This window comes from Anolis carolinensis, chromosome 4, assembly GCF_035594765.1.
Source record: "Anolis carolinensis isolate JA03-04 chromosome 4, rAnoCar3.1.pri, whole genome shotgun sequence".
In the NCBI taxonomy this organism is placed as follows: domain Eukaryota; kingdom Metazoa; phylum Chordata; class Lepidosauria; order Squamata; family Dactyloidae; genus Anolis; species Anolis carolinensis.
Genome location: NC_085844.1, coordinates 252,012,428 through 252,038,955, shown reverse-complemented (window position 1 = coordinate 252,038,955; position 26,528 = coordinate 252,012,428). Strand labels below are relative to the sequence as shown.

The window sequence follows — 26,528 nt, the reverse complement described above, 5'->3', positions numbered from 1 at the left end:
TTCCTCTTTCCTTCCATTTTCCCCAGCATCGTGATCTTTTCCAAGCTTTCCTGTCTCCTCATGATGTGGCCAAAGTTCTTCATCTTTGCCTCCAATATCCTTACCTCCAATGAGCAGCCATTGGGCATTATTTCCTGGAGGATGGACTGATTGGATCTTCTTGCCAAGGTCCAAGGCACTCTCAGGATTCTCCTCCAGCATCAAAGTTAAAAGGCATCTTATCTTCCTTCTTTCAGTCTTCCTTATGGTCCAGCTCTCACATCCATAGGTTACTATGGGGAGTACCATTGCTTTGACTATGCGGACCTTCGTGGCCCGTGTGATGTCTCTGCTCTTCACTATTTTGTTGAGGTTGGCCATGGCTCTCCTCCCAAGAAGGAAACGTCTTCTGATTTCCTGGCTGCAGTGACCTTCGCGCCTGGAAATATAAAGTCTGTCACTCCATGTTTTCTCCCTCTATTTGCCAGTCATCAATAGGTGTAGTTGCCATAATCTTGGTTTTCTTGATGTTTAACTGCAACCCAGCTTTTGCCCTTTCTTCTTCCTTTCCCCTTGGTGAGAAGGATCCTCAACTCTTCCTCACTTTGAGCCATCAAAGTGGTATCATCTGCATACCTAAGGTTGTTAATGTTCCTTCCAGAAATTTTAACTCCAGCCTTGGATTCCTCAAGCCCCGCATGTCGCATGATGTGTTCTGCGTACAAGTTGAATAGGGAGGGTGAAAGTATGCAGCCCTGATGTCCGCACTCCTTTCCCAATCTTGAACCCGTCTCCTGTTCCGTGATCTGTTCTGACTGTGGCTACTTGGTCTTTATACAGATTTCTCAGGAGACAGACAAGGGGACTTGGTCTCCCCAGACCACCAAGAACATGCCACAGTTTATTATGATCCGCACAGTCGAAGGCTTTGGAATAGTCAATAAAGCAGAAGTAGATGTTTTTTTGAAACTCCCTGGCTTCCTCCATTATCCAGCATTTGCATATTGGCAATTTGGTCTCTTGTTCCTCTGCCTTTTCTAAACCGAGCTTGGACATCTGGCAGCTCTCGCTCCATGTATTGCTGAAGTCTACCTTCAGCAATACATCCAGTCCAACCCATTTCTGCCAGGCAGGATGACACAATCAAAGCCCAGCTTCTGCTTGAAATCCTTAAGAGAAGGAGACTCTGGCCACATCTACTGCAATCTGTACTCAGTGTAGACACATATATAGTAGTTTAACTGCCTTGAACTGCATTATATGAGTTCAGAGTCTATTGCAGACATGGGCAAACTGTGGCTCTTCAGATGTTTTGGACTTCAACTCCCACCGGCTGTTAGGAATATATGGGAGTTGAAGTCAAAAACACCTGGAGGGCCACAGTTTGCCCATGCCTGGTCTATAGACTACACTGACCATATAATACAGTTTCAAGACCCCTCTACACTGCCATATAAAATCCAGATTATTTACTTTGAACTAGATTATATAGCAGTGGCTCCTTCTACACTACCTTATAATCCAGAATATCAAGGCAGATAATCGACATTATCTGCTTTGAACTGGATTATCTGAGTCTACACTGCCATATAACCCACTTCAAATCAAATAATCCTGATTTTATACAGTTGTGTAGAAGGTCCAGTGTAGACTCATATAACCCAGTTCAAAGCAGATGATGTGGATTATTTGCCTTGATATTCTGGATTATGTGACAGTGTAGAAAAGATCTGTGTTTGATTTTCTGTCTATGTTCACAGCAAATAAACCATCCTTCATCCTCAACACAAGATAGGCCTCTTCTACACTGCCATGTAAAATCCAGATTGTCTGCTTTGAACTGGATTATATGGCAGTGTGGACTCAGATAACAAAGTTCAAAGCAGATACTGTGGATTATTCTGCCTTGATAGTCTTGGTTATATGGCTGTGTGGAAGGACCCTTTGCTAATCTGGATTATACGATAGTGTTGACCCAGGTTTACACTTGCTTGTGTCACGAACAGGATGGCAGCTCCAATGTGGACACGTTGTTTCAAATTGGCCCCTGCTTCCTTCCTTTCCCTTGTTTGGCTAGCTCTTCACTAAACCCTTGACCAGGGAAAGGAATGATATCTTCATCCAGATACTGATGGACTCCAACTCACAGCATCCATGATGGGAGCTGTAGTTGAGTGCAATTCTCATTCCTGTGCTGAAAAGATCACCGGCGGAGCAAGACTTTGAGCTCTCCTACTATCTGTGTGTCCTCTGCAAGACCACAAATGGGGAGGGCTCTTTTCCTTGCAAAAAGCCATGTGTTGCTTTGCTGTGGGAAAGGCCAGCCCTAGAGCTTCCTCCCTTTGTTTCTTTCCAGGCACTTTTCACATTTTTGCCTGATTCACCACCCACAGCCTGAGGCCAAGAGATAAAGCAAGAGACCGGAACTAGAGGAGAACACAACTCCTCCGCCTCCGGTTTCTCCATCCCCAAATAGACTGACTAAGAGATGCCTTCCCATCCCAAAAACAGTTCCTAGCTTTGGAAAAACTTTGGAAAAACTACTAAAATCCCACAGGCAGCACTGAGGATACTGGGAGGTGCAATCCACTGGAACTGGGACTTCTTCTGTTCCTAGCCCATTAAAAGATATGTGAATAACACTATGTTACACAGTTTTTGTTCCTGGATTATAAATGTCGAGTCTGACTCTGGGGGGTTGATGCTCATCTCCACTTCTAAGCCAAAGAGCTTGGAGACACCTCCAAGCTCATGTGGCCGGCATGACTGTATGGAGTGCCGTTACTTTCCCCCTGAAGTGGTACCTATTGAACTACTCACATTTGCATGTTTTCAAACTTCTAGGTTGGCAGAAGCTGGTGCTAACAGCAGGAGCTCACCCAACTACCCAGATTCTAATTACTGATCATTCGTGCAGCAAGTTCAGCAGCTCAATGGTTTAACCCCCTGTGCCATCGGGGGCTCCAGATGACAACTACTGGATGGCATATGTTCTGTATCAGAAACTAGAGCTGATGTGGTCTATCCAATGCAGTTTTCTGAATCAGCAACCCCAAATAACAAAATCAAATCTAAAGCTGACCAAAAACTATTTTGTAACCCTTTTGGTACTAATGTTGGAAAGTGGTCCCTGGTCAAAAAAAGGTTGGGAAACACTGATATATATGGTAGTGAAGATGATGATGATGATCAAATTGGGAAATTAGGAAGGAGAGCTAAGACCACAGAGGACAAAAGGACCTTTGGAGATGAGAGAGCTGATTGGCAAAAACTAACAAAATGGATTTCAACGGGGAGAAATGTATAGTATTACACTAAGGCAATAAAAATGAAATGCATAGGTATAGGATGGGTGATGCCTGGCTTGAAAACAATCAGTGCGAAAGGGATCTAGGAATCTTGGTAGGCCATAAGCTGAACATGAGCCAACACTGTGGTGCGGTAGCTAAAAGGACTAATGCGATTCTAGGCATCAATAGGAGCATAGTGTCTAGGAAACTCATAGTCCTCTCCAATCTGCTTTACTGATACCTCACTTGGAATAACCCTGTGTTCAGTCCTGGGAAGAACAAGTCAAGGAGGATATAGGCAAGATGGAAGGTATTCAGTGGAAGCCAAGCAAAAAGTCTGTGTAAACCATGAATCTCCATAAAGACCAGTTTGGGGAGCTAAGATGTTTAACCTGAAGAAGAGAAGGTAAACAGAGACCATGATAGCCATGTTCTCTGAAAGCTGCCATACTGCCCTGCTACTTTAAAGGCTGGGACTCAATGGTGCAATATATTCAAATTGCAGGAAAAGATATTCTGCTTTATTATTATGAATTGCTTCCTGACACTAAAAGCTGTTTGAGAGTAGAATCGACTGCGGCTGCTTGGGAGTCCAATGGAGTCTCCTTCTCAGGAGGTTTTTAAGAAGAGAACTTTAAAAAATTCCTAAAAATCAGTGGATGATTGAAACATCCTGAAACTTGGCAGGCTGAAAGTCATAAATATTGCCGACACGTGTGTCAAGTTTCATCCTGATAGCCATAAAAATGACAGAGAAACGAGCCTTGAAATTTTCCCCAACGCCATTAATGGAAGAAATCTTCTCAAAACAATTACAAAACTTCAGAGATTCAGATTATGAAATGAAACGGGACTCTTACGAATCTTTACGAAACAAAACGGGACCCCTCCAAATCTTTACAAAATGAAGCAGGAGCCACCTGAATGTCTGAAATGAATAACTAATCGGATTTCAGCCGCTTCACTTCGCACACCTCAACCAGAAATGAATTCCAAGGAACTGGTCACAATCTCTCTGCCATCGGCTCTTATTTGCAAGCAGCTTTCTACCCTTCTCCAAATTTGCCAGGAATTCTTCCATTCCAACCCAAACAACCCCCTTTTATATTCCCACATGTGTCCTGTGTCCCCTGCATGTTCCCTTTTCCCTTTATTACCATGAAATATATTTTATATTAAAGAATGACCGAGATCTGTCCCAGGAATCAATATGAGCAGATAGTTGCAACATTGACCGGAGGAGATTAATCCTCACACCAGGAGAATGTCAGACGCTCATCTTGCATGGACAATGGATATGGTCTTCTCCCATTAAACGTCAGAGCTTGCCCATTTAATGGAAAGATGACTATCTGGTTCTCGGACTACTTACAATGGGGACAATCAAAACCTATTATTGTCCCAGCTGTTGAAATGAACTGGACTCATTCAATAACAAATCCTGCCCATCTGATCAGCTTTGGCTCACCGGAATCTGGCAAGCCTGCCAGACAAATATGTATATTTGCATCCCGAGAAGCAGTCTGGAAAATACCTTGAGGGCTTGTAAAGGCTCTCGGTACTTCCTTCTTGCATATTGACTCAATGACTCTATCATAATCCCTAGCAAATCCATTGTTGGGTTGTTGTATGTCTTTCGGGCTGTGTGGCCATGTTCCAGAAGCATTCTCTCCTGACGTTTCGCCCACATCTATGGCAGGCATCCTCAGAGGTTGTGAGGTATGGATAAACTAAGTCAGGAAAGGAAAGAATATATATCTGTGTAGAGTCCAAGGTGTGGCAAGAGTTCTTTGTCACTGGGAGCCAGCATTAATGTTTCAGTTAATCACCCTAATTGGCACTGGAAATGTTTTGTCCCTTGCCTGGGGGCATCCTTTGTTCAGTCAAGTCCTCATTGTGTTGGTTCCCATCTACTGTTTTGATTTTGGAGTTTTGTAATACTGGTAGCCAGATTTTGTTCATTTTCATGGCTTCTTCCTTTCTGTTGAAGTTGTCCACATGCTTGTGGATTTCAATGGCTTCTCTGTGTAGTCTGCCATGATAGTTGTTAGAATGGTCCAGCATTTTTGTGTTCTCGGTTCAGCCCGCCTCCTCGCCTCTGATTGGTGGAAAAACCGAGACAGCAGGAACTCCTTGATTGGACGGGGGTTCGCGCCGCTGCCTCAGGGACCAATCAGCGCGCAGGTGGGCGGGGAGATGAATGGCGCGAATTTCAAATCGCGCCTCCCATTTTCTGTATTATAAAAGTTACTGTTCTGTATTGTGTGTTATGGCTCCCTGACGAACGATCGCAGGTGCCATCCATTTCAGCTGAACTGAATAAACAACTCGGTCTTCTTTCTTCACGTCTGAGGGTGAGATCTTTGTAGCGAGAAATCTTGACTTTTAGCGACTCCCCCCTTGCCAGGATTCTCGGACCTACGACCGGGGGGTAGGAGCTAGGGTTCCCTCTTAAAGAAGAGGATCCCCCCAAATCCTAGCTCGATATCACCACCTGAATGTCTGAAATGAATAACCAATCGGATTTCAGCCGCTTCACTTTGCACACCTCTACCAGAAATTAATTCCAAGGAACCGGTCACAATCTCTCTGCCATCAGTTCTTATTCGCAAGCAGATTTCTACCCTTCTCCAAATTTGCCAGGAATTCTTCCATTGCGACCCAAACAACCCCCTTTTAAAGACAGTTCTTTGTGACAGGTTTCTTTCTCGGTTTTTCATTGTTCTGCCCCAGACAATAGGAGGAAAGGAGAACTTTGGTGACTTTTGGTCAAACTCTTTGCTCTTTGCTTTGATGCCGGGACTCAAAGAGAGAGGAAAGGGAGGGAGCCATCCTTGTGGAATTTCAGAGTCAGGCCTTGAAAAGACATTTAGGGCCCGGCAGCCACGGAGGTGTTGCAAAAACAAACACAAAGCTATTTGTGGAGGAAGGAAATATTTATGCTGAAAATGAGAAAAGGAGGAGGAGGGTGGAGAAGGCTTTCACTGGGCAAGGCTGTTTTTTTGCTACCAGGACCTTTGGGAAGTCATAGCCCTAATATATATATATATATATATATATATATATCACATAATCATAACAGTAATTGCAATAGTGTTAGATTAGAAAAATATTTTCTCTTTGTTTTTCCTTGTCTCTTTTTTAACCGCATAGCAACCTTTTATGCATTAGATAACAGCAGATGAAGATGGAAATATAAGATGTTAAAAATGCCTGTTTTATCCACTCTTGTATCCTTCCTTACCCATTGCTCATATCTTTGCAATCAAAATTATATGGGAAAATAAATAATAGTAAAAATTGTATATTTATAACTCTCTGTGTGTGTGTGTGTTCAGAAATAATAATCTTTTCAAGGATAATACTATGTAACATGATTTTTGAACCTGGGTTATAAATCTCATTTCCTTATCAGAAAAACATGGGAAAAGTTTATTAAACTGCAAAAACTTTTGTTTTTGCGGGACTTGGAGGACATCATTCTGCAGCACATTTTGCTCTGGTTTTTCAATTAGTCTCAACCAATTCAACTAAGTTTGTGGCAGCCACAAAAACGAAGTTTCTGGAGTAGAACAACTACTTTCAAAGTAAGGACCACACAATGAAACAGGAAATAACACTTTCTAACAAGGAACAGGACATTTTTCAAATTTTGTTGCATAGGGTATAATCTTTTCAATGTGTCCAGTGAAGGTTACTGAATGTTATTGCAATTTTAATGTAACTAGGCAATGCAACTTATGTTACAGTATTTTTTTTTGTATTTTATTATTGCTTTGTATAGTATTGTATCAGAAAGCAAACTTCTTAGTAGGAAGCATTTGTTACAATGAAATTACTGATACCTAACCTTCTTCCTTAAAAGTCTGTCTGAATAAGAAAGTTTTAGACTACCACTTATTATTATTATTATTTTATTATGACACAGCAAACAAGATAGACATGCTGGATTTCATATAACAAAATCACAAGTCGAACACTTCCCAAGTGTCTAGGACTGTGTGATGTATTTTCAGATGATGTGCGCAGATCCCAGCAGGGTGGCCTTTTGCAGCTGACAGATCGTAATTTTGTCAATGTGTATTGTTTCCAAATGCCAGCTGAGATCTTTTGGCATGGCACCCAGTGTGCCCATCACCACCGGGACCACCTGCACTGGTTTCTGCCAGAGTCTTTGAAGTTCAATCTTGAGGTCCTGATAGCGGCTGAGTTTTTCCTGTTGTTTTTCGTCAATGCGACTGTCACCTGGGATGGCAACATCAATGATCCAAACCTTTTTCTTTTCCACAACTGTGACGTCTGGTATGTTGTGTTCCAGAACTTTGTCAGTCTGGATTCGGAAGTCCCACAGTATCTCTGCGTGCTCATTTTCCATTACCTTTGCAGGTTTGTGATCCCACTAGTTCTTTACTGCTGGGAGGTGGTACATGAGGCATAAGTTCCAATGAATCATTTGGGCCACATAGTTGTGCCTCTGTTTGTAGTCTGTCTGTGCGATTTTCTTACAGCAGCTGAGGATATGATCAATGGTTTTGTCGGTTTCCTTGCACAGTCTGCATTTTGGGTCATCAGCTGATTTTTCGATCTTGGCCTGAATTGCCTTTGTCCTGATGTCTTGCTCCTGGGCTGCAAGGATCAGGCCTTCTGTCTCCTTCTTCAGGGTCCCATTCGTGAGCCAGAGCCAGGTCTTCTTGTCAGCTTTTCCTTCAGTTTTGTCAAGGAACTTTCCATGCAATGTTTTGTTGTTGCAACATGGCACAACAAAAAATTATTATTATTATTATTATTATTATTGTAATTTCCATGGTAAGTTAAGGACTGCATCTCCTGTGGCTATAGGGATTTTCACTGATTTCTCATCTACTTTGCATTGATTGTTTGCCAAAACACTAAAAAGATTTATGTGGAAATAGTTTTAAAATTGAAGTGAACCACCAGATACAGCTTGGGATGGATAAGGGAGCGCTTATCAAGGTGCAGATAAGCTCCAATATTTTGTACGACTTTCTGGCTGAAGCTGTTGAAGTCTTTTTGAACTGGATGCTCAGACTGATTTCCCTTATCTTTTTTTCTTGAGCATAGACTGGCTCCCCTCCCTCTTTAACCCCTTGGGCCTTGATAATGAAGGAACGACAATAGCCAAGATGCCATCTATGCCAAGGGTTATACTTCCTTCTATAGCTGAGGATGCTTTGTATTGGAAGAGGATGACACTGGGTGCTTCTACACCAGGCATGGGCAAACTTGGGCCCTCCAGGTGTTTTGGACTTCAACTCCCACCATTCCTAACAGCCGGTAGGAATGTTAGGAATGGTGGGAGTTGAAATCCAAAACACCTGGAGGGCCCAAGTTTGCCCTGGAGAGGTTTAATCCAATCAAAACTCACCCAATACTTTTTCATTTGAATTCTGTAATGCTCAGAAGTTATTCTGGGAGATGTAGTTTGGGAAGGCAAGGAGCTCTATGGTAGAGGATTCAAAACTAAACTACATTTCCCAGAATAGTAGGCAGGATGAGCTGAGTGAGTGGGGAAAGGGAATGAGAGAGCACAGCGTTCTGGGAAATGTAGTTTGGGAAGACAAGGAGCCCTATGGCAGAAGATTCAAAACTAAACTACATTTTCCAGAACAGCAGGCGGGATGAGCTAAGTGAGTGGGGAAAGAGGCTGAGAGAGCACAGCATTCTGGGAAATGTAGTTTGGGAAGGCAACAGCCCTATGGCAGAGGATTCAAAACTAAATTACCTTTCCCAGAACAGTAGTGTCACGACCCAGGCAGCAGAGCACCAATAACCATACACAGAGGCCAGAATCTATCTAATATCTTTATTAAGGAAATAAGTAAAGGCAATAAAAATAAGTGTAGAATATAGTTCAGAAGGTGACCTTTCAGGAAAGGTCAAATATAGTCCAGGAAAACAATGTCCAATATGAAATAGTAAGGTCCAAAGTTGTAATCCAGTAACCGAAACACTCACTTGCCAAGCAAGGTGAGGGGAGATGACAAGGTCCTTTAGTCCATGAAACTTAGGCAAGGCAAGGAAATAGCTTGATTCTTGGTACACAAAGCTTGATTCAAGGCAACAAGGAACGAGGAACAGGGACAAGATCCGTGGTAAACACTTGGCAAGGTCCGGGAAGCAAGGCAAGGTCCTGGAAAGCAAGGCTGAGTCCTAGGTAGCAAGGCAAGGTCCGCGAAGCAAAACAAGGCTGGAAACAGGAACGAAGGCTTGGAAACGGGAGTAGTGCTGTCCACACACAACCTACTCCGGTAGCTGACGAATTGACTCCGCAAGATTCCTACGGGGTAAGGAACCTAAATAGGGTCTCGTTTTCCCACCAAAGAACACTTCTCTGGGGAACCAGAACCGAAAGTCAATCTCTGTGTCCAGATGCATGACTCCCTAAAGGTTCTCATGAAAGCAGTCTTAATCAGCTGAATGCCTGGCTGCGATTCTCAGGCTTCTGCGATTAGCCTGTTGAACTCCTTTTTGTTGTTGATAATAACTACGGCGAGAAAATGGGGGAGATTCTGACTCAGGGCTTGTTTGGCAGATTTCTGGAAGGCAAACCTCCTGCAGGTGCAAGGGCTCCAATTCTGGCTGGGAAAATTCCAATTCTGGCTGAAACGGTGGAAAAACCAAGTTTTCCTCTTCATCTGTCTCAACAGCGCTAGGAACGGGACTACATGGCCCATGAGTCATCACAAGTAGGCGGGATGAGCTAAGTGAGTGGGAAAAGAGGCTGAGAGAGCACAGCATTCTGGGAAATGTAGTTTGGGAAAGCAGCGAGCCCTATGGCAGAGGATTCAAAACTAAACTACATTTCCCAGAATTCTGCTCAACATCAGAAAGACCCAATCAGGAGAGGGGAGAGCTATTTTCCCTCCGAAGCAAAAGCCAGCCAGCCACACAGTTTACAATTCTGCAAAGAGGACTCACTGATACTGCAACACTAGTAAGTAAATCTGTGCTGGGCTGGGAAGAAATCTCTGAATCAAAGTTCAATTGGTTAAAGACATTCAATGAGATAGCTGTTGTGGCTTTAAATTTTTTTTAGAAAAATTCCCAAAAATCAGTAGATGTGTGAATCTTTTTGAAACCTGGGGGGAATGATCCCCTGTTATCTTGTGTCATTGTATAGAAAATTCAAGGATATGGCTCTTGTAGTTTTTAAAAAAATGCTTTTTGTAAAAACTTTGAAAATTTCTCCAAAAATCTGTGGATGAGTGAAACATTCTGAAACTTGATGTGCTAACAGTAGTAAATGTGTCCTGTAAACATAGCAAGTTTCATGCCAACAGCTCTAACATTGAGGGAGAAAGGAGCCACTGAACTTTCCCCATTAAATGCCTTTTGTAAAAACTTTAAAAATTTCCCCAAAATCTGTGGATGAATGAAACATTCTGAAACCTGATGTGTTAAAAGTGGTCAATGTGTTCTATAAACATAGCAAGTTTCATGCCAATAGCTGTAACGATGAGGGAGATAGGAGCCCCTGAACTTTACCCATTAGGAATTACTTAACAAAAAAAGTAACGAAAAAGTATTTAACTTGTTATAATTACGATACGGACCCAGTCCAATTTCGGAAACACTTTATAAACAATTTTTCCTCCACCGCCTAATTTCATAATGAGAATTGAAACATTTTTTTTTCATTGATTGCACAGGCCTAATAGATTCAATGCTGAGGCATTTCAGTCTAGCACACAAAAGCTCTGACGCCAAAGCGAGGCTCACCTGTCTCGACGTGGAAGGTGAGGGTGTCCACTGCTTCGTCAAAGGACCTTCCAGAGAAGTGGAGCGTCACAATGAAGGACTGGCCCCGGCGCACAAGAAGCCTCTGGAAACCGGCGTCGGCGGTCCGGTGGTCCTCGTTGTTGTGCTCGTAGAGCAGGTCCCACGTCTCCAATTGCAGAGCTGCCGAGAGAAGTGGATACGTTGAGAAAGAGGATTCCGACATATGGAAAAAAAGCCAGCAAAGAACTCAAGTGGGAATGATCCTGCCTTAAACGCCTTTTGATTGCTGGGGGAACAAAGATATCACTATCATCATCACCATCGTCTCAAACCTGTAAAATTTCATTTGTCCCGTGAGTCACAAGGTGAGCTGGGAGTTGTAGTTCTACAAGTCTTTAGCTTTCTCTGTCAGAGAACATTGAGGCCTCACCAAAGTACAACTCGCATCGCTCTGAGCCATGGTCATGGCATAGCTGGTTAGTAGCCAGCTGTAATAAATCACTACTGACCGAGAGGTCATGAGTTCGAATCCAGCCCGGGTCGGAGTGAGCTCCCAACCATTAATAGTCTAGCTTGCTCACAACCTCTGAGGATACCTGCCATAGATGTGGGTGAAACGTCAGGAGAGAATACTTCTGGAACATGGCCAGACAGGCCGGAAAACATACAACAACCCAGTCTAGCTTGCTGTTGACATGTGCAGCCCGAAAGATAGTTGCATCTGTTGAATAGGCTATTTAGGTACCGCTTTATGCGGGGAGGCTAATTTAACTAATTTATGACACCATAAAACCTTCCAGCAGCATGCGGAAGAATGAGGAAGTACTCCATCAAGGACTCAGTGTCACAAGTGGATGATGAAGCAGCACCTCCCCCCGTTGCCGGAATCGAGCATACCCTCATGTAACTGGAAGCGGGAAAATGTTAAATTGCCTCTGTGTCTGTTGATATATGTCGTATGTCTAATGGCATTGAATGTTTGCCATGTATATGTGCATTCTGATCCACCCTCAGTCCCCTTCAGGGTAAGAAGATTGGAATTTGCTCCTGGAAGCTCAGCACAAAGCTCTTGGCTGGCAGCAGCTTCATTTTATGCTGGCCAGCATCTCTACATTACATCCAAGAAGCACTGGAGGATTTATTTTTTGAACTCTATGGACTATAGACTGGTAAAGGTTCCCCCCTGACATTAAGTCCAGTTGTATCTGACTCTGGGGGTTGGTGCTCATCTCTATTTCTTAACCGAAGAGCCAGCATTGATCATAGACACCTCCAAGGTCATGTGGCCATAGGCATGACTGCGTGGAGCACCGTTACCTTCCCACCAGAGTGGTACCTATTGAACTGCTCACATTCATAGAATCATAGAATCATAGAATAGTAGAGTTGGAAGAGACCACATGGGCCATCCAGTCCAACCCCCTGCTAAGAAGCAGGAAATCGCATTCAAAGCACCCCCGACAGATGGCCATCCAGCCTCTGCTTAAAAGCCTCCAAAGAAGGAGCCTCCACCACGGCCCCGGGGAGAGAGTTCCACTGTCGAACAGCCCTTCTCACAGTGAGGAAGTTCTTCCTGATGTTCAGGTGGAATCTCCTTTCCTGTAGTTTGAAGCCATTGTTCCCTTGCGTCCTAGTCTGCAGGGCAACAGAAAACAAGCTCCCTCCCTCCTCCCTAGGACTTCCCTTCACATATTTGTACATGGCTATCATGTCTCCTCTCAGCCTTCTCTTCTGCAGGCTAAACATGCCCAGCTCTTTAAGCCGCTCCTCATAGGGCTTGTTCTCCAGACCCTTGATCATTTTAGTCGCCCTCCTCTGGACGCTTTCCAGCTTGTCAACATCTCCCTTCAACTGTGGTGCCCAAAATTGGACGCAGTGTGATTCCAGGTGTGGTCTGACCAGGGCAGAATAGAGCATGGGGAGCAGGACTTCCCTGGATCTAGACGCTATACCCCTATTGATGAGGCCAGAATCCCATTGGCTTTTTTAGCAGCCGCATCACATTGTTGGCTCATGTTTAACTTGTTGTCCACGAGGACTCCAAGGTCTTTTTCGCACACACTGCTGTCAAGCCAGGCGTCCCCCATTCTGTATCTTTGATTTCCATTTTTTCTGCCGAAGTGAAGTATCTTGCATTTGTCCCTGTTGAACTTCATTTTGTTAGTTTTGGCCAATCATCTCTCTAGTCTGTCAAGATCGTTTTGAATTCTGCTCCTGTCTTCTGGAGTGTTAGCTATCCCTCCCAGTTTTGTGTCGTCTGCAAACTTGATGATCGTGCCTTCTAACCCTTCGTCTAAGTCGTTAATAAAGATGTTGAACAGAACCGGGCCCAGGACGGAGCCCTGCGGCACTCCACTTGTCACTTCTTTCCATGATGAAGACGACGCATTGGTGAGCACCCTTTGGGTTCGTTCGCTTAGCCAATTATAGATCCACCTAACCGTAGTTTTGTCTAGCCCACATTTTACTAGTTTGTTTGCCAGAAGGTCGTGGGGGACTTTGTCGAAGGCCATTGAAAACATGCAAATGTGAGTAGATCAATAGGTACTGCTCTGGCTTTTTTCTTCTTCTCTTTTTCATTTCTTCCCCTCGTTTCTCCTCCTCCCATACCTCCCCCCACAGTTTTCCCTTTAGATTACCCCTTTTATTTGTAACACAGCAAAAACTCAATAAAAATATTTTTTAAAAAATAGGTACTGCTCTGGCAGGAAGGTAACGGCGCTCCATGTGCTCCATTCTACTAGGTTGGCAGAAGCTGGGGCTAACAGTGGAAGCTCACCCTGCTCCGGATTTGGACTGCAAGTTCAGCAACTCAGCAGTTTAACCTGATGCACCATCAAGGGCTATGGACTATATGTGAGTGCAATACAACTCAGAAGAAATTGCAACTGTAATGTCAATTATGTTTTGAAGTCACTGCTCTGAATACTCAAAAGAGTAAATTTCTGTTGGGGTTTTTTTTTTGTGCATTCTTGTGTTGCTCATTTTTTTGAACTGGCAAACTGAGCATTTTGTTACTGGGATACACGTGCAGAAAAATCCACATTAAACTTCAGCCCTCCAGCTGTTTTGGACGTCCCACAATTCCCAACAGCTCATGTGCTTGTGTTCCTTCTCCACATTTAATTTTTGTACAAAGGAAGTGTCTGAGTATTTAGTATTAAATTTAATATTTAAAATAGTTAATGTTTATACAAAGGAGTGCAAGGGGAGGATTGCTCTCCTCCGTCTGTTGCTGCCTGCAAAGTTTTTGCCTGGCCCTCGTTTCATGCTTTCTGCTGGGCAGACAATGCTGCTTTGGAGCACCCAAGGCATCCTGGAGAGACACCATCTGCTTTGCAAGGGATCAACATTCGGAGCCAATTCTAACAAGCCTGCTTGGCACTGAAAGCGCTTTTGGGGTTCAAGGGCTTCCCAATCTGTTCTCAAGACCTGACTGAGCACCACTTCCTATGTTGTCTGTCTAAGAAGCTGAACATGAGCCAACAGTGTGATGCAGCAGCTAAAAAAGCCAATGCAATTCAAAGGAGTAGAATGTCAAAGTCAAGAGAAGTCATAGTCCTGCTCTTTTCTGCTTTGGTTAGACCTCCCTTGGAATAGTAACTCTGTGTGCCATTCTGGTAAAACAATTCAAGAACGAACAACATAATTGTTAATGTGGGATTTGTGTATTGGTAGTGTTTAAATGAAATTTGTGTCTGGCATGTATTGCATACTGATTGCATCATCCAGAGTATGCTATAGTCTGTAAAGAGTTAATGACTGAGAAGCTGTGTTGACCTTGATGTGTGGCTGGAACCTGGGGAGTGTCCAGACACAAGTGTGTTTGTACATTACTGATTGCATCAGTTGAGATCTTGCTCTGTTCTGAGTTGTGTCTGCCTAGAGTGAAAGCCAAGCCTGTGCTCATCTGCAAGTCTGTTTGTCTTGTACAGTAAAGCTTTGTACATATTTTCTACCATCGTCTCTGACGTCTCTTCGTTCTGCGCTCCATTGACAACACACAACTGCTGCTATGCTGTGAATTACTCTGACAATTTTGGTTATGGGCCCAGATCCCAGACCAGTTTGACCAGACTGACCAGTACTCTGACAATATCGACATAAGAGTTGTTCTGCAGTGAACCTGGAAATTCATTGGAGTCTCCTCTGGAGGTTTCTTAAGCAGATGGCCATCTACTGGGAGGGCTTTGATGGTGTCTTGCTGCCTGGCAGAAGGGGATTGGACTGGAAGGTCCTTGGGGTCTCTTTTAACTCTACAATTCTATAATTCTCTGAGAATTCAGCTCTGCTAGATGGGATTTCTTCTATATATGTTGCACCAATGGGAATGGATACACTATACAGGGCCTTCTTGGCTACAGCACCCAGATTATGGAACCAATTAACTCAAATTACAATAAAAGTGTAATATTTTATTTATATTATAATATTATATTATAATCATAATATTATATTATAATCATAATATTATGTTATAATTATAATATTATATTATAATATTTTATTTTATTTATTTGTTATATTTAAAATACCATGGATTGCCTTGAAAGTTGATGGACTGACTCTCCTTCTTTGGAGACCCTTAAACAGAGTTTGGACATTGGAAAGCCTTTGCCAATAAAGTTTGGACGTTTTTCATCAAGGCTGTAATTGCACATTCCTGCACAATGTGCAGGGGGTTGGACTAGATGCCCTTTGGAGGTCTCTTTCAGCTCCAGGATTCTATTAATGTTGCCTTTGGAGGTCCAATTTGCACCAATGAAGTATTAAGTGGAGAGTTTAAAAAAAAAGAGAGCCAGTCTGTGCTCTGATGAGGCACAGGGAAGACTGATCCTAGGTTAAGGGGATCAGGGAGACTCAATTGGTCATTTTGAGTCAGTTTAAAATAAGTTTGGTGACTTATTTGGTATAATCTGTGTCCTGGTAAGGAACAGAGAGTCTGGAAAGCATATCACAGGAGTGACTGTGGTATAAAAGTGGCTGAGGAATAGAGTTTAACTACCTTAAGTAAAAGAAGTAATATTTTAGAGAGTTGATTCATCTTATTCTGGAATTGTAACTGTTAATAAAAATACGTCTTCGTGAGAAACATCATTGTAACCACTAAGCTTTGTGCCTGAATAAACTTGTTCTTGTTTTTCCAACATCGAAGCCTCTGTCATATATATTATAAACCAAGGACGCTACCATCTAGAGTGAATAAGAAGAGGAAAAGAAGTAAAAGTAAAAGGTCTCTTCCCTGAGTCTTTGGTGGCTAGATCATTTCAATTAGTGGTTGCATCTTCCAAATTAGTGGCAGTCATAATTAGCCCTTTGCAATTGGTGGCAGCTCTTCGTAATTAAGATTCCTTTTTTGTATATTGTTCAATGTATTTATGCTGTTTTTGTAAATTGCGTTAGTTGGGCCTTGCCCCATGTGAGCCGCCCCAAGTCCCTGCGGGGTATGAATAAAGTTTTATTTATTTTATTTTATTATCTGAGAACAAAAGGGACTGCCTTCTTCTTTGGAGGCCTTTAAACAGAGACAAGCCTGGATGAGCTTCTTTGGAGAGAGTGCTAATTAAGCAGTGGGTTGGACTAGATGGCCTTTGGGGTGCCTTCCTCCCACCATATTTTTTGATTCAATGAACACTCTCTCTTTGGAGGAACAATTTGCACCAACGTTGGTTTCTTTCACAAAGTCTTTATTGAAGGCTTAACCTCAAATGCGTTACCTTTGAACGAATGCAGTTTGACACCATTTAAAGTGCAATGCTCAATGTTATGGAATTCTGAGCATTGTAGTTTGGCAAGGCAAAGACAGCTAAAGATATTGCAAAACTATAATTTCCACAGCATGGAACCATGGCAGACACAGTGGTGTCAAACTGCATTCATTTGACAGTCGAGATGCTTCTATACATGCATTGGAAATCATTGACCACATATGATTAAGTTCGAGTTTATTAAAACACATCCGTTTTGCATCATCGGGATGGAAGGGACCTTTCCAAAGAGGAATCCGCCCCCCTTTTCTGGCATCTCCTTCCAAACATTAATCACCGTATTGTTAATTTTTCCGCGACGTGCTCTGCTTCTAACATGAACTGCGTTCAAGTTACCTCTTCACCTTCCTCTGGGAAAAGGAACAAAGCAGAGTTTAAGGGCTCTCAGCACTTGGCTCCGCTTTCCGAAACATCCCTGCCTTGATGCCTTTTTGCACAATTTTTCCGACAGCTGGGACATTTTGCAATGCTAAATTCCCAGTTCTCTGGGGTACATGCATGTAATGTATACTAAAAGGCTGGAGCAATAGGATGTTTTCCCCGTTAAACATGAAAAAACACAAAACTAGAAAATACTGTTTTTCAGAAGATGGCTTGTAATTCTCCTAGCCAACCTGGGGATTCTGGGACTTGTAGTCCAAAGACAGCACGTTTCTGGGCAAAGCATACAAGTGTGGGAATAAATGGACAATGCAACACAAATCTACTGAAAGTAGAGTTTGGAAAGATCACTATGAGGATTATAATTCCCAGAATCCCTCAGCTGAGTTGGCTTCCAGGGATTCTGGATGTTGTAGTCCTGCCAAGTAATGCTTCATAATTATGAAGGAATGCAAAACTAGAAGATATTACTTTTTGGAGGATGCTGGGGATTATGGGATTTTATGCTTGCTCTGTGTAATGAAGTATGATTTTTGGGTTTATAGATATTATGTTTAATTGTATATTTGTGTTTTAAAAGGGTCAGTATTTCAGTTATTGCATCTCTGCACTCAGAGGTTGGTTGCCATGGAGAAGTGGGCAGAGCCAACTGTCGTTTTGGTGAAGAAGTGCAGAGTTTAAAAAAGCGGTTTAGTCTGTGCTCTAATGAGGCACAGGGAAGACTGATCCTGGGTTGAAGGGATCAGGGAGGCTCAATTGCTTATTTTTGAGTCAGTTTAAAAATGGTGACTTATTTAATACAGTCTGTATCCTGATAAGGAATGGACTATTTGTGATTGTATATCACAGGGTGACTGCGGTTTAAAAGCAGTAGAGAAAGAAGTGACATTTTAGGAAGTTTGAATCACCTCATTCTAATATTGCAACTGTTAACTAAAGTGCCTCTAAGGAGAAACGTTATTGTAACCATTAAGCTCTGTGCCTGAATAAACTTGTTATTGTTCCTCAAACATCTAAGTCGCTGTCACATATATTATGAACTGAGTTGTGTAAATAAGAAGAAGAAAGAAAAACAAGAATTAAAAGGTCTCCTCTCTGAGTCATTTGGTGGCTGCATCTTCCCAAAGTGGTGTCAAGTGTTAATAGTCTTTACAATTTGGTGGCAGAGTTTAATAAACCCTCACATTTGCAAGTAGGTGTGGGATTTAAAAGGATTCCCCCTGCCTGAGTGGCTCTTCACACTCTGCAATCCAGGGAGATGTAGTTTTCCAAAATGTTTAGCCCTCTCTGCCAAAGAGCGCCAGTGCCTTGCCAAACTACAACTTCCATGATTCCATAGCCTTCAACCTTGGCAATTGTAAGTGGTGTCAGACTGCATTCATTCTCCATTGTGGATGCATCATAGGAGCGAAAACCAGGAGCCGTGGCAACTTTAATCTGCAGTCAGCGGAGATTACAAATAGCTAATTAGAACCATCTGTCTGATAAGCCAAAGGGAAAAGTTTTTGTCACTCGTCTGGAATGCCATCCAAGGGGCTGGCGAGGGAGGGAAGGCTTTCAGTCTTGGAAGCATCTCCATAAAAGGCCCTTTCGAGCAGCCCTGACAATCCCACTTTGCTCTCTATTGCAGCCAGAGAGTTGTTTAAGAATAAATTTATTTATTATTATTATTATTGTTCTCCTAACATTCAGGTTGGAATGCATGGCTCCATTGTCTTCAAGGGTGGATCTATGCAGAGCTGCTTTTGGCTGCCAGAGTTGACTCTATGAGGCTATTTGCCACAACGGTCACACTTAGCATCCTAAGTTAGGTTTCATGGCTGGGATCCTGTTGGTGAATTACAATATGTTACACAATTTTTGTTCCTGGATTATAAATGTCATTTCCTAATTGGTTCTGTCATAAAAACATGGGGAAAGTTTATTAAACTGCCAAAACTTTGTTTCTGCGGGGAGGACATCCTGCAGCACATTTTGTCCTTGTTTTTCAATGACTATCTCATAGAGTCTCAACCAATTCAGCATAGTTTGTGGCACAAAAATGAAGTTTCTGGAGTAGAACAACTACTTTCAAAATAAGGACTGCACAATTAAACAGGACATAACACTTTCAAACCAAAAACAGATTTTATTTTTAAATTTAATTATGTAGTGTTAGCCCTGACCCTCACAAATAAGAGAGCTGATTGGCCAAACCTCACAAAATGAACTTCAAGAGGGAGACATGTACGTTATGACACTTAGGCGATGACAATGAAATGCGCAGATATAGGATGAGTGACACTGGGATTGGAAACAGTTCATGGCGAAAGGATCTATGAATCTCAGAGTTCAGAAGGCTTCCCAATCTGTTCTCAATACCTCACTGAGTATCACTCCCTATATTGTCTGACCAAGAAGATGAACATAAGCCAACAGTGTGATGCGTCAGCTAAAAAGCCAATGTGTGTTTAGTATATTTTATGTGTTGTTTTAGGCACTTTGTGCCATATGTAAGCCGCCCCAAGTCCTTTCAGGGACATGGAGGCAGGGGACAAAAATAAAATTATTATTATTATTATTGACACAACGACATTGTATGACACAGCAAACAAGATAGATAGGCTGGATTTCATATCACAAAATCACAAGTCGAACACTTCCCAAGTGTCTAGGACTGTGTGATGTATTTTTGGATGATGCGCGCAGATCCCAGTAGGATGGCCTTTTGCAGTTGGCAGATCGTGATTTTGTCAATGTCTATTGTTTCCAAATGCTGGCTGAGATCTTTTGGCACGGTACCCAATGTGCCCATCACCACCGGGACCACCACTGGTTTCTGCCAGAGTCTTTGAAGTTCAATCTTGAGGTCCTGATAGGTCCTGGTTGTTGTCGTTGTTGTTGTTGTTGTTGTTGTTGTTGTTATGCAATTCTAGACTGCATCAATAGGAGAAGCATGGCTAGATGGAGGCAAGTCATAGTCCCACTCTGTATCTCCATTTTTCCAAGTTCTGAATGTGGCAAATGGTTCAAGCAATCTACTCTCCTTAAAAAGTTTCAATTTACTCTCTCTCTCTCTCTCTCTCTCTCTCTCTCTCTCTCTCTCTCTCTCGATATCTCTCTCTCTCTCTCTCTCTCTCTCTCTCTCTCTCTCTCTATATATATATATATATATATATATATCGAGAGAGAGAGAGAGAGAGAGAGAGAGAGAGAGAGAGAGAGAGAGAGAGAGAGAGAGAGAGAGAGGTTTTTTTTCTAATTGCCAGGCTCTCTATCCCAGCTGGCAGAGAGATTCAGGGACTTATAGAGCATGCAGTTATCACTTTTCAAAGCCACAGATCTGCTCTCTGTGCATGTTTGTTTGCAGTCCCCACATCACACCCATGAAAAGCTGCAAAAAGAAAGCAGGGGCAAAAAGAAACCATCCAGACATTCTGGTGTGGTTTTTCCTTTGGCTCACAGCAGACGCTGTGTTTGTTAGTAAAGGACCGAACGAAAGGAAAGCGGTTGCAATGATACACAAACAGAGACAACAAGAAGGTGACTGTCCCCATCAGGAACACAGAGGTGGGATCAGACACCCAGGAGCAGGAAGAAAGGAAGGTAACGTCCAGCTCTGGATAAACTTGGAAAAGCTTCTGTTCATGTTCCGGCTTCACAGTCTACGTTCTATAAGTTTACGAATTCACTAATAGATAACAACCCTGTGAGTGAATTGCAAAGGTGCAAGTCGGGCCTGTTTGATCCACTTTGGGTCTTTCTAATGTACCAGTGTCCAGATGCACATTGGGATACATTGCACATTGGACCAGGGCACATCGATCACATCATTTGTTGCCATTGATCTCCATGCATTATCACAAGCCCCTAGGTCAGAGTTTTCCAAACATTTGATGCTGGTGACACTCTTTTTAGATATGCATCATTTCACAACACAGTAATTCAGTGCTACTAGCAAACCAGGCATATACACTGTTGTGGTTCAGTGTGATGATGAAGGGGGATTTTGGGTTTTGCAGACTGACCAAAGCAATGCTAAAGAGGGAAATCTTGAAGGCTCTGATGTTGAATTGTCTGATGCTGGGAATGGTGAATTGTCAGTGAGACCACAGGCCAGCGATGAAACAGAAACTAATGATAAGGGTGACCTTTCCCAGGAGTTCGAACATCAACAAGTTCCAGGTGTTTCGGGCAGTGACTCAGAGGAGTCTTCCTTAGAAAGAGATACAAGGTTAAGATTAAAGGTTCACCCGAGAAGCTCCATTAGAATAGCTGGCAAACATATGGGAATTCGAGGGCAGAGAAATCTCGTTCTGGCTTATAAACACGGGTAAATACAGGAGAAACAGAGAGAGATTTCAAATGTAGCACCGTTGATTCTTGGAAGTACATCTCCTGCCTTGTCTTAGCTCATGGAAAAGGATTCTCATTTATGTTCATGCCTGGAAACTGTGTTTTGGACTTTAATCTGAAGCTCATGGTGCTCTGCTTTCAGGACTAATTTCCTATATCAGAGTCTTGGATTTGTATTCTGCATATTTCTTGTACTATTGGATTACATTGCTTTTATTGACTGCCATCGCATTTGGAAGTTTGCTTTCTTTACTGCTTTTTATTCAGACTTTGCTATCTTTTATCAATAAACTGTTTAAACCTAGCCTGCTGTGCTGGAGTGTGTGATAAGAGCAAGGTGAACCAGTGCTGAGGTGCAACATACACAATATATTTCTCCTTAGGTTTGTGAGACAAACCAAAACATTGCAGCGGACACATGATCATGTCACCGCACGTAGTTTTGAAAGCTCTTCTCTAGGTGGACATGAGCCATTCTGGGCAAATGTAAAATCTTTGGCAAAGATGTAAGTGCAGTGGTTTGAGCTGTGGATCATGGGAATAGTGGTTTGGGCTCGACAGGGCAGAAGCAGTGATGCTGAACCAAAGTGGGATCAGACGATCACAGCAGACAATGCTCTGTGCCTCGAGTGAGGACACTCTCACTCTCGGAAACTCGTCCACGTTATCAGGATCATCATTTATACAAACATAAATGAGCCTGCCAAAGTCAAGAGTCAATATCAGAGAAGTCAAATCTAGGAGTCCTTGGGAGTCAAGGTGGAATAACAACGTCAGGTCCAAAGCCAGAAGCACAAAGTACAAACCAAAACAGAGAAGTGTGACTGAGATCCACTGTCCAAGTAGCCAAAGTCACAACTCTTTGAAGTCAAGCCAATAAAGTGACAGTCAGATCGGGAACAAATGGGCGTTGGACTTGAGTCAGATCACAACATTGTCTACAACAACAGAGCCACAGTCCTGAGGGCTTTATAGCATAAGATCTCATCTACTGCTTAATTTTTCAGTTAATCTCAAAGACTGTTGGTACTCAGCCCATTCTATCCAATACTCTAGAGCAGGGGTCCCCAAACTTTTTATATAGGGGGCAAGCTCACGGCCCCGCAGGCAATAGTTTTACAAAAACTGTGAACAAATTCCTATGCACATTGCACATACCTTATTTTGAAGTAAACAAACAAAACGGGAACAAATACAGCCTCAATGTTAATCATCATCATCATCATCATATCACCACCATTATCATAATAAAAAATAATAAAGAAGTTTGGAAGAGACCCCTTGGGCCATTTAATCCAACCCCTTTCTGCCTTTGTGCTCCAAAAGCACAAGCAAAGCACCCCTGACAGATGGCCTCCTAGCTTCAATATTGTTAATAATAATAATAATAATAATAATAATAATAATAATAATAATAATAATAATAATAATATTACACAGTCCTAAATGCTTGGGAAGTGTTCGACTTGTGATTTTGTGATATGAAATCCAGCACATCTATCTTGTTTGCTGTGTTATACTGTGTCTTTATGTCAACAACAACAACAACAATAATAATAATAATAATAATAATAATAATAATAATAATAAAGAGGGTTGGAAGCAACCCCTTGGCCCATTTAGTCCAACCCCCTTCTGCCTTTGTGCTCCAAAAGCACAAGCAAAGCACCCCTGACAGATGGCCTCCTGGCTTCAATATTGTTAATAATAATAATAATAATAATAATAATAATCATCATAATCATAATAATAATAATAATAATATTACACAGTCCTAAACGCTTGGGAAGTGTTCGACTTGTGATTTTGTGATATGAAATCCAGCACATCTATCTTGTTTGCTGTGTTATACTGTGTCTTTATGTCAATAATAATAATAATAATAATAATAATAATAATAATAATAAAAAAAGAGGGTTGGAAGCAACCCCTTGGCCCATTTAGTCCAACCCCCTTCTGCCTTTGTGCACCTAAAGCACTAGCAAAGCACCCCTTAATAATTAATTATTAAATAAATAATAATTAAAGTGCCGTTATAAACAAGCAAAGCTTTGGAAGGTACACACACGCCTTCCTCAACAGAAGAGGAGGGAGCTGCCACTGTGGGGGCCGGATAAATGGCTTCGATGGGCCGCATGTGGCCCCCGGGCCTTAGTTTAGGGACCCCTGCTCTAGAGTATCTTTAACCCTTGTGTAGCTTGCTAAGACCTAATTGCTTCAGCTTCCTTTCTAAGGGCTTGTTCAGACTTCTGTGTTTGGTTCCAGTGAGGGCTCATCTTCAGTGTTTGCTGGCCCTTCTGGCAACTCCTTGGCGAAATAGGAAGTGGTGCCATGGATTACATGGGCACAAAGTCATTGGTTACTCCAGTGGCATTGGGCCACGTTATGCCAAATCAGCACCATGCGTTGTCTAATCAGCCAGGAGCTGATTCAGCCCCTTGCACCTTAAAGCACGAGTAAAAATGCAGTTTACGACTCTAGAGATCAGGGTTCGATTCTCTGCCATTGAAACTTTTGGAGAACTTTTCAGCCTCTCCAAAAACTATGATAGGTTCTCCGTAAGTTGGAAACAGCTTGAAAGCATGCAATGACAATGCCTTATGCAGAGTGCAAGCCTTGGATTGAAACGGGAATTTGAAAGGTGTAGAATGAATTCAGTTTGACACCACTTGAACTTCCATGTTCAATACTATGCAATCCTGGGAATTGTAGTTTACTAAAGCACCACCATTCTTGGGCAGAGGAGATCTTGTAAAAGCTAGAATCACATAGCATTGAGCTACGGTGGTTCATGTGATATGAAACTGTATTAATCCTACAGCGTAAACACACCCTGGAAAATAGGGTAGGCATTTAGGGCTGACCCAAGACATTGTTCTGCCCAAAGCAGAGGCATAAATATTTCTCATGCCTCATCCCTATGGCAGCCAAGTTATTTGGGACCTGACATGGAAAACTGAAGAAGCTACTCTCCTCTGTCCCAGCAAAATAGCACAATATACTGTATATAGTCAAGTATAAGCCTAGTTTTTCAGCCCTTTTTTTTAAGACTGAAAAAGCCCTCGTTGGCTTATACTCAGGTGAGGGTCCTGGTTGGCTTATATTTGGGTCAGCTTATACTCGAGAATATATGGAACAATTATTATTTTCTCTATTATTATTGGTATTATTACATTTATTATTTTTCTCTATTATTGTTTCTACTGTTACATTTATTTTACTCTATTTTTATTATTACAGTAGAGTCTCACTTATCCAAGCTAAACGGGCCGGCAGAATGTTGGATAAGCGAATATGTTGGATAATAAGGAGGGATTAAGGAAAAGCCTATTAAACGTCAAATTAGGTTATGATTTTACAAATTAAGCACCACAACATCATGTTATACAACAAATTTGACAGAAAAAGTAGTTCAATACTCAGTAATGCTATGTAGTAATTACTGTATTTACGAATTTAGCACCAAAATATCATGATGTATTGAAAACATTGACTACAAAAATGCGTTGGATAATCCAGAACATTGGATAAGCAAATGTTGGATAAGTGAGATTCTACTGTATTATTAATACATTTATTTTTTCACTCTATTATTATTATTATTGCATTTATTATTTTACTCTATTTATTATTACTTCTATTATTTTCCTGTATTTATTATTATTATTATTACATGTATTATTTTACTCTATTATTATTGAAAGGATACATAAGCACATTTACATTGAAGAAGATGAGAATAATGATTTGATCAGAGTTGGACAGTCTTATCTTAAATCTGAGCTTTATGTAAATATTCAAAAACATTTAACCTACTGATGCCTCAATTAATGTAATTTTATGGGTATCTATTTTTACTTCTGAAATTTCCCACCCTCGGCTTATACTGGAGTCAATGTTTTCCCAGTTTTTAATGGTAAAATTAGGTGCCTCGGTTTATATTTGGGTCGGCTTATACTCGAGTATATACGGTACTTGAAAAGAAAACTAAGAATTGGCTACTGTCTCACTGCACACAAAATGTACTCTATGTGAGCCTTCTACCAATGGGGTTGGCTCACATTGGTGTTAATGTGGGATTTGTGTATAGATAGTTTTTAAATGCAATTTGTGTCTTGGTTTGTATTGCATACTGATTGCATCATCCAGAGTGTACTATAGTCTGGAAAGAGTTAATTGCTCAGAAGCTGTGATGACCTTGATGTGTGGCTGGAACTGGGGAGTGTCCAGACACAAGTATTTGTGCATTACTGATTACATCAGTTCTGTTCTGTTCTGTCTGCCTAGGTGTTAAGCCCTGTGTTTGTCTGCAAGTCTGTTTGTCTTGTACAGTAAAACTTTGTATATATTTTTACCAAAGTCTCTGGATGTCTCTTCGTTCTACATTCCTCTGACTCCATCCAACTGCTGCTGCGCTGCGTAAATTACTCTGACAATTGGTGCATCTACACTGTCAAACGGATTAAATTTGGCACCATTTCCCCTGCCATGGCTGCATGTTGTGGAATCCCACCAGGATGAATACATAGTTTTGCAAGCCTTTGTTGACAAAGAGGTCTTGTGCCTCCCCAAGCTACAAATCCCAGGATCCCATAGCACTGAGCCCTGCATTTAAAGCGGTGCCAGGTTGCATTTATTCTACAATATTGATCACGGCATGGGACCATTTTTGGACTCATGGCCATCACGGAGAACAGAGCAGTCGTTCATGGACATATCCAAGTGAATGGTATTTCTCAATCGCAAATCAACATTTAAAACAATGACTTTCAATCCCTTCTCAGACATGGAATCTCACAAGTTAAACTTAAGCAAGTCACTTCACTTCACTTCACTTTATTTCTTAATTAGTTGCTCTCCACCAGAGTGCTCCGAGTGACTTACAATTTAAAATCTCATTCCACAATATAAAAACATTCAACATAAAAACATTCAACAGTGACTATTTGGCAAATTAGATCTGATTTACTTAAATGCACAACCAAACAGCCAAGTCTTGAGCGTCACATTCTCTCAGCCTCAGAGGAAAGAAAGG

General features: G+C 41.9%; 1 protein-coding gene across 1 annotated transcript in view; it reads right to left on the bottom strand.

Annotated features, from left to right (window-relative positions):
* Positions 1-26,528, bottom strand: part of LOC100552886 (protein-glutamine gamma-glutamyltransferase 2) — an 89,097-nt gene that overhangs the window by 57,049 nt on the left and 5,520 nt on the right. The window contains exon 2 of the mRNA XM_062979753.1: positions 11,010-11,189. Within this exon, the coding sequence (XP_062835823.1) occupies positions 11,010-11,189 (180 nt within the window). The remainder of the gene's footprint in view (positions 1-11,009; positions 11,190-26,528) is intronic.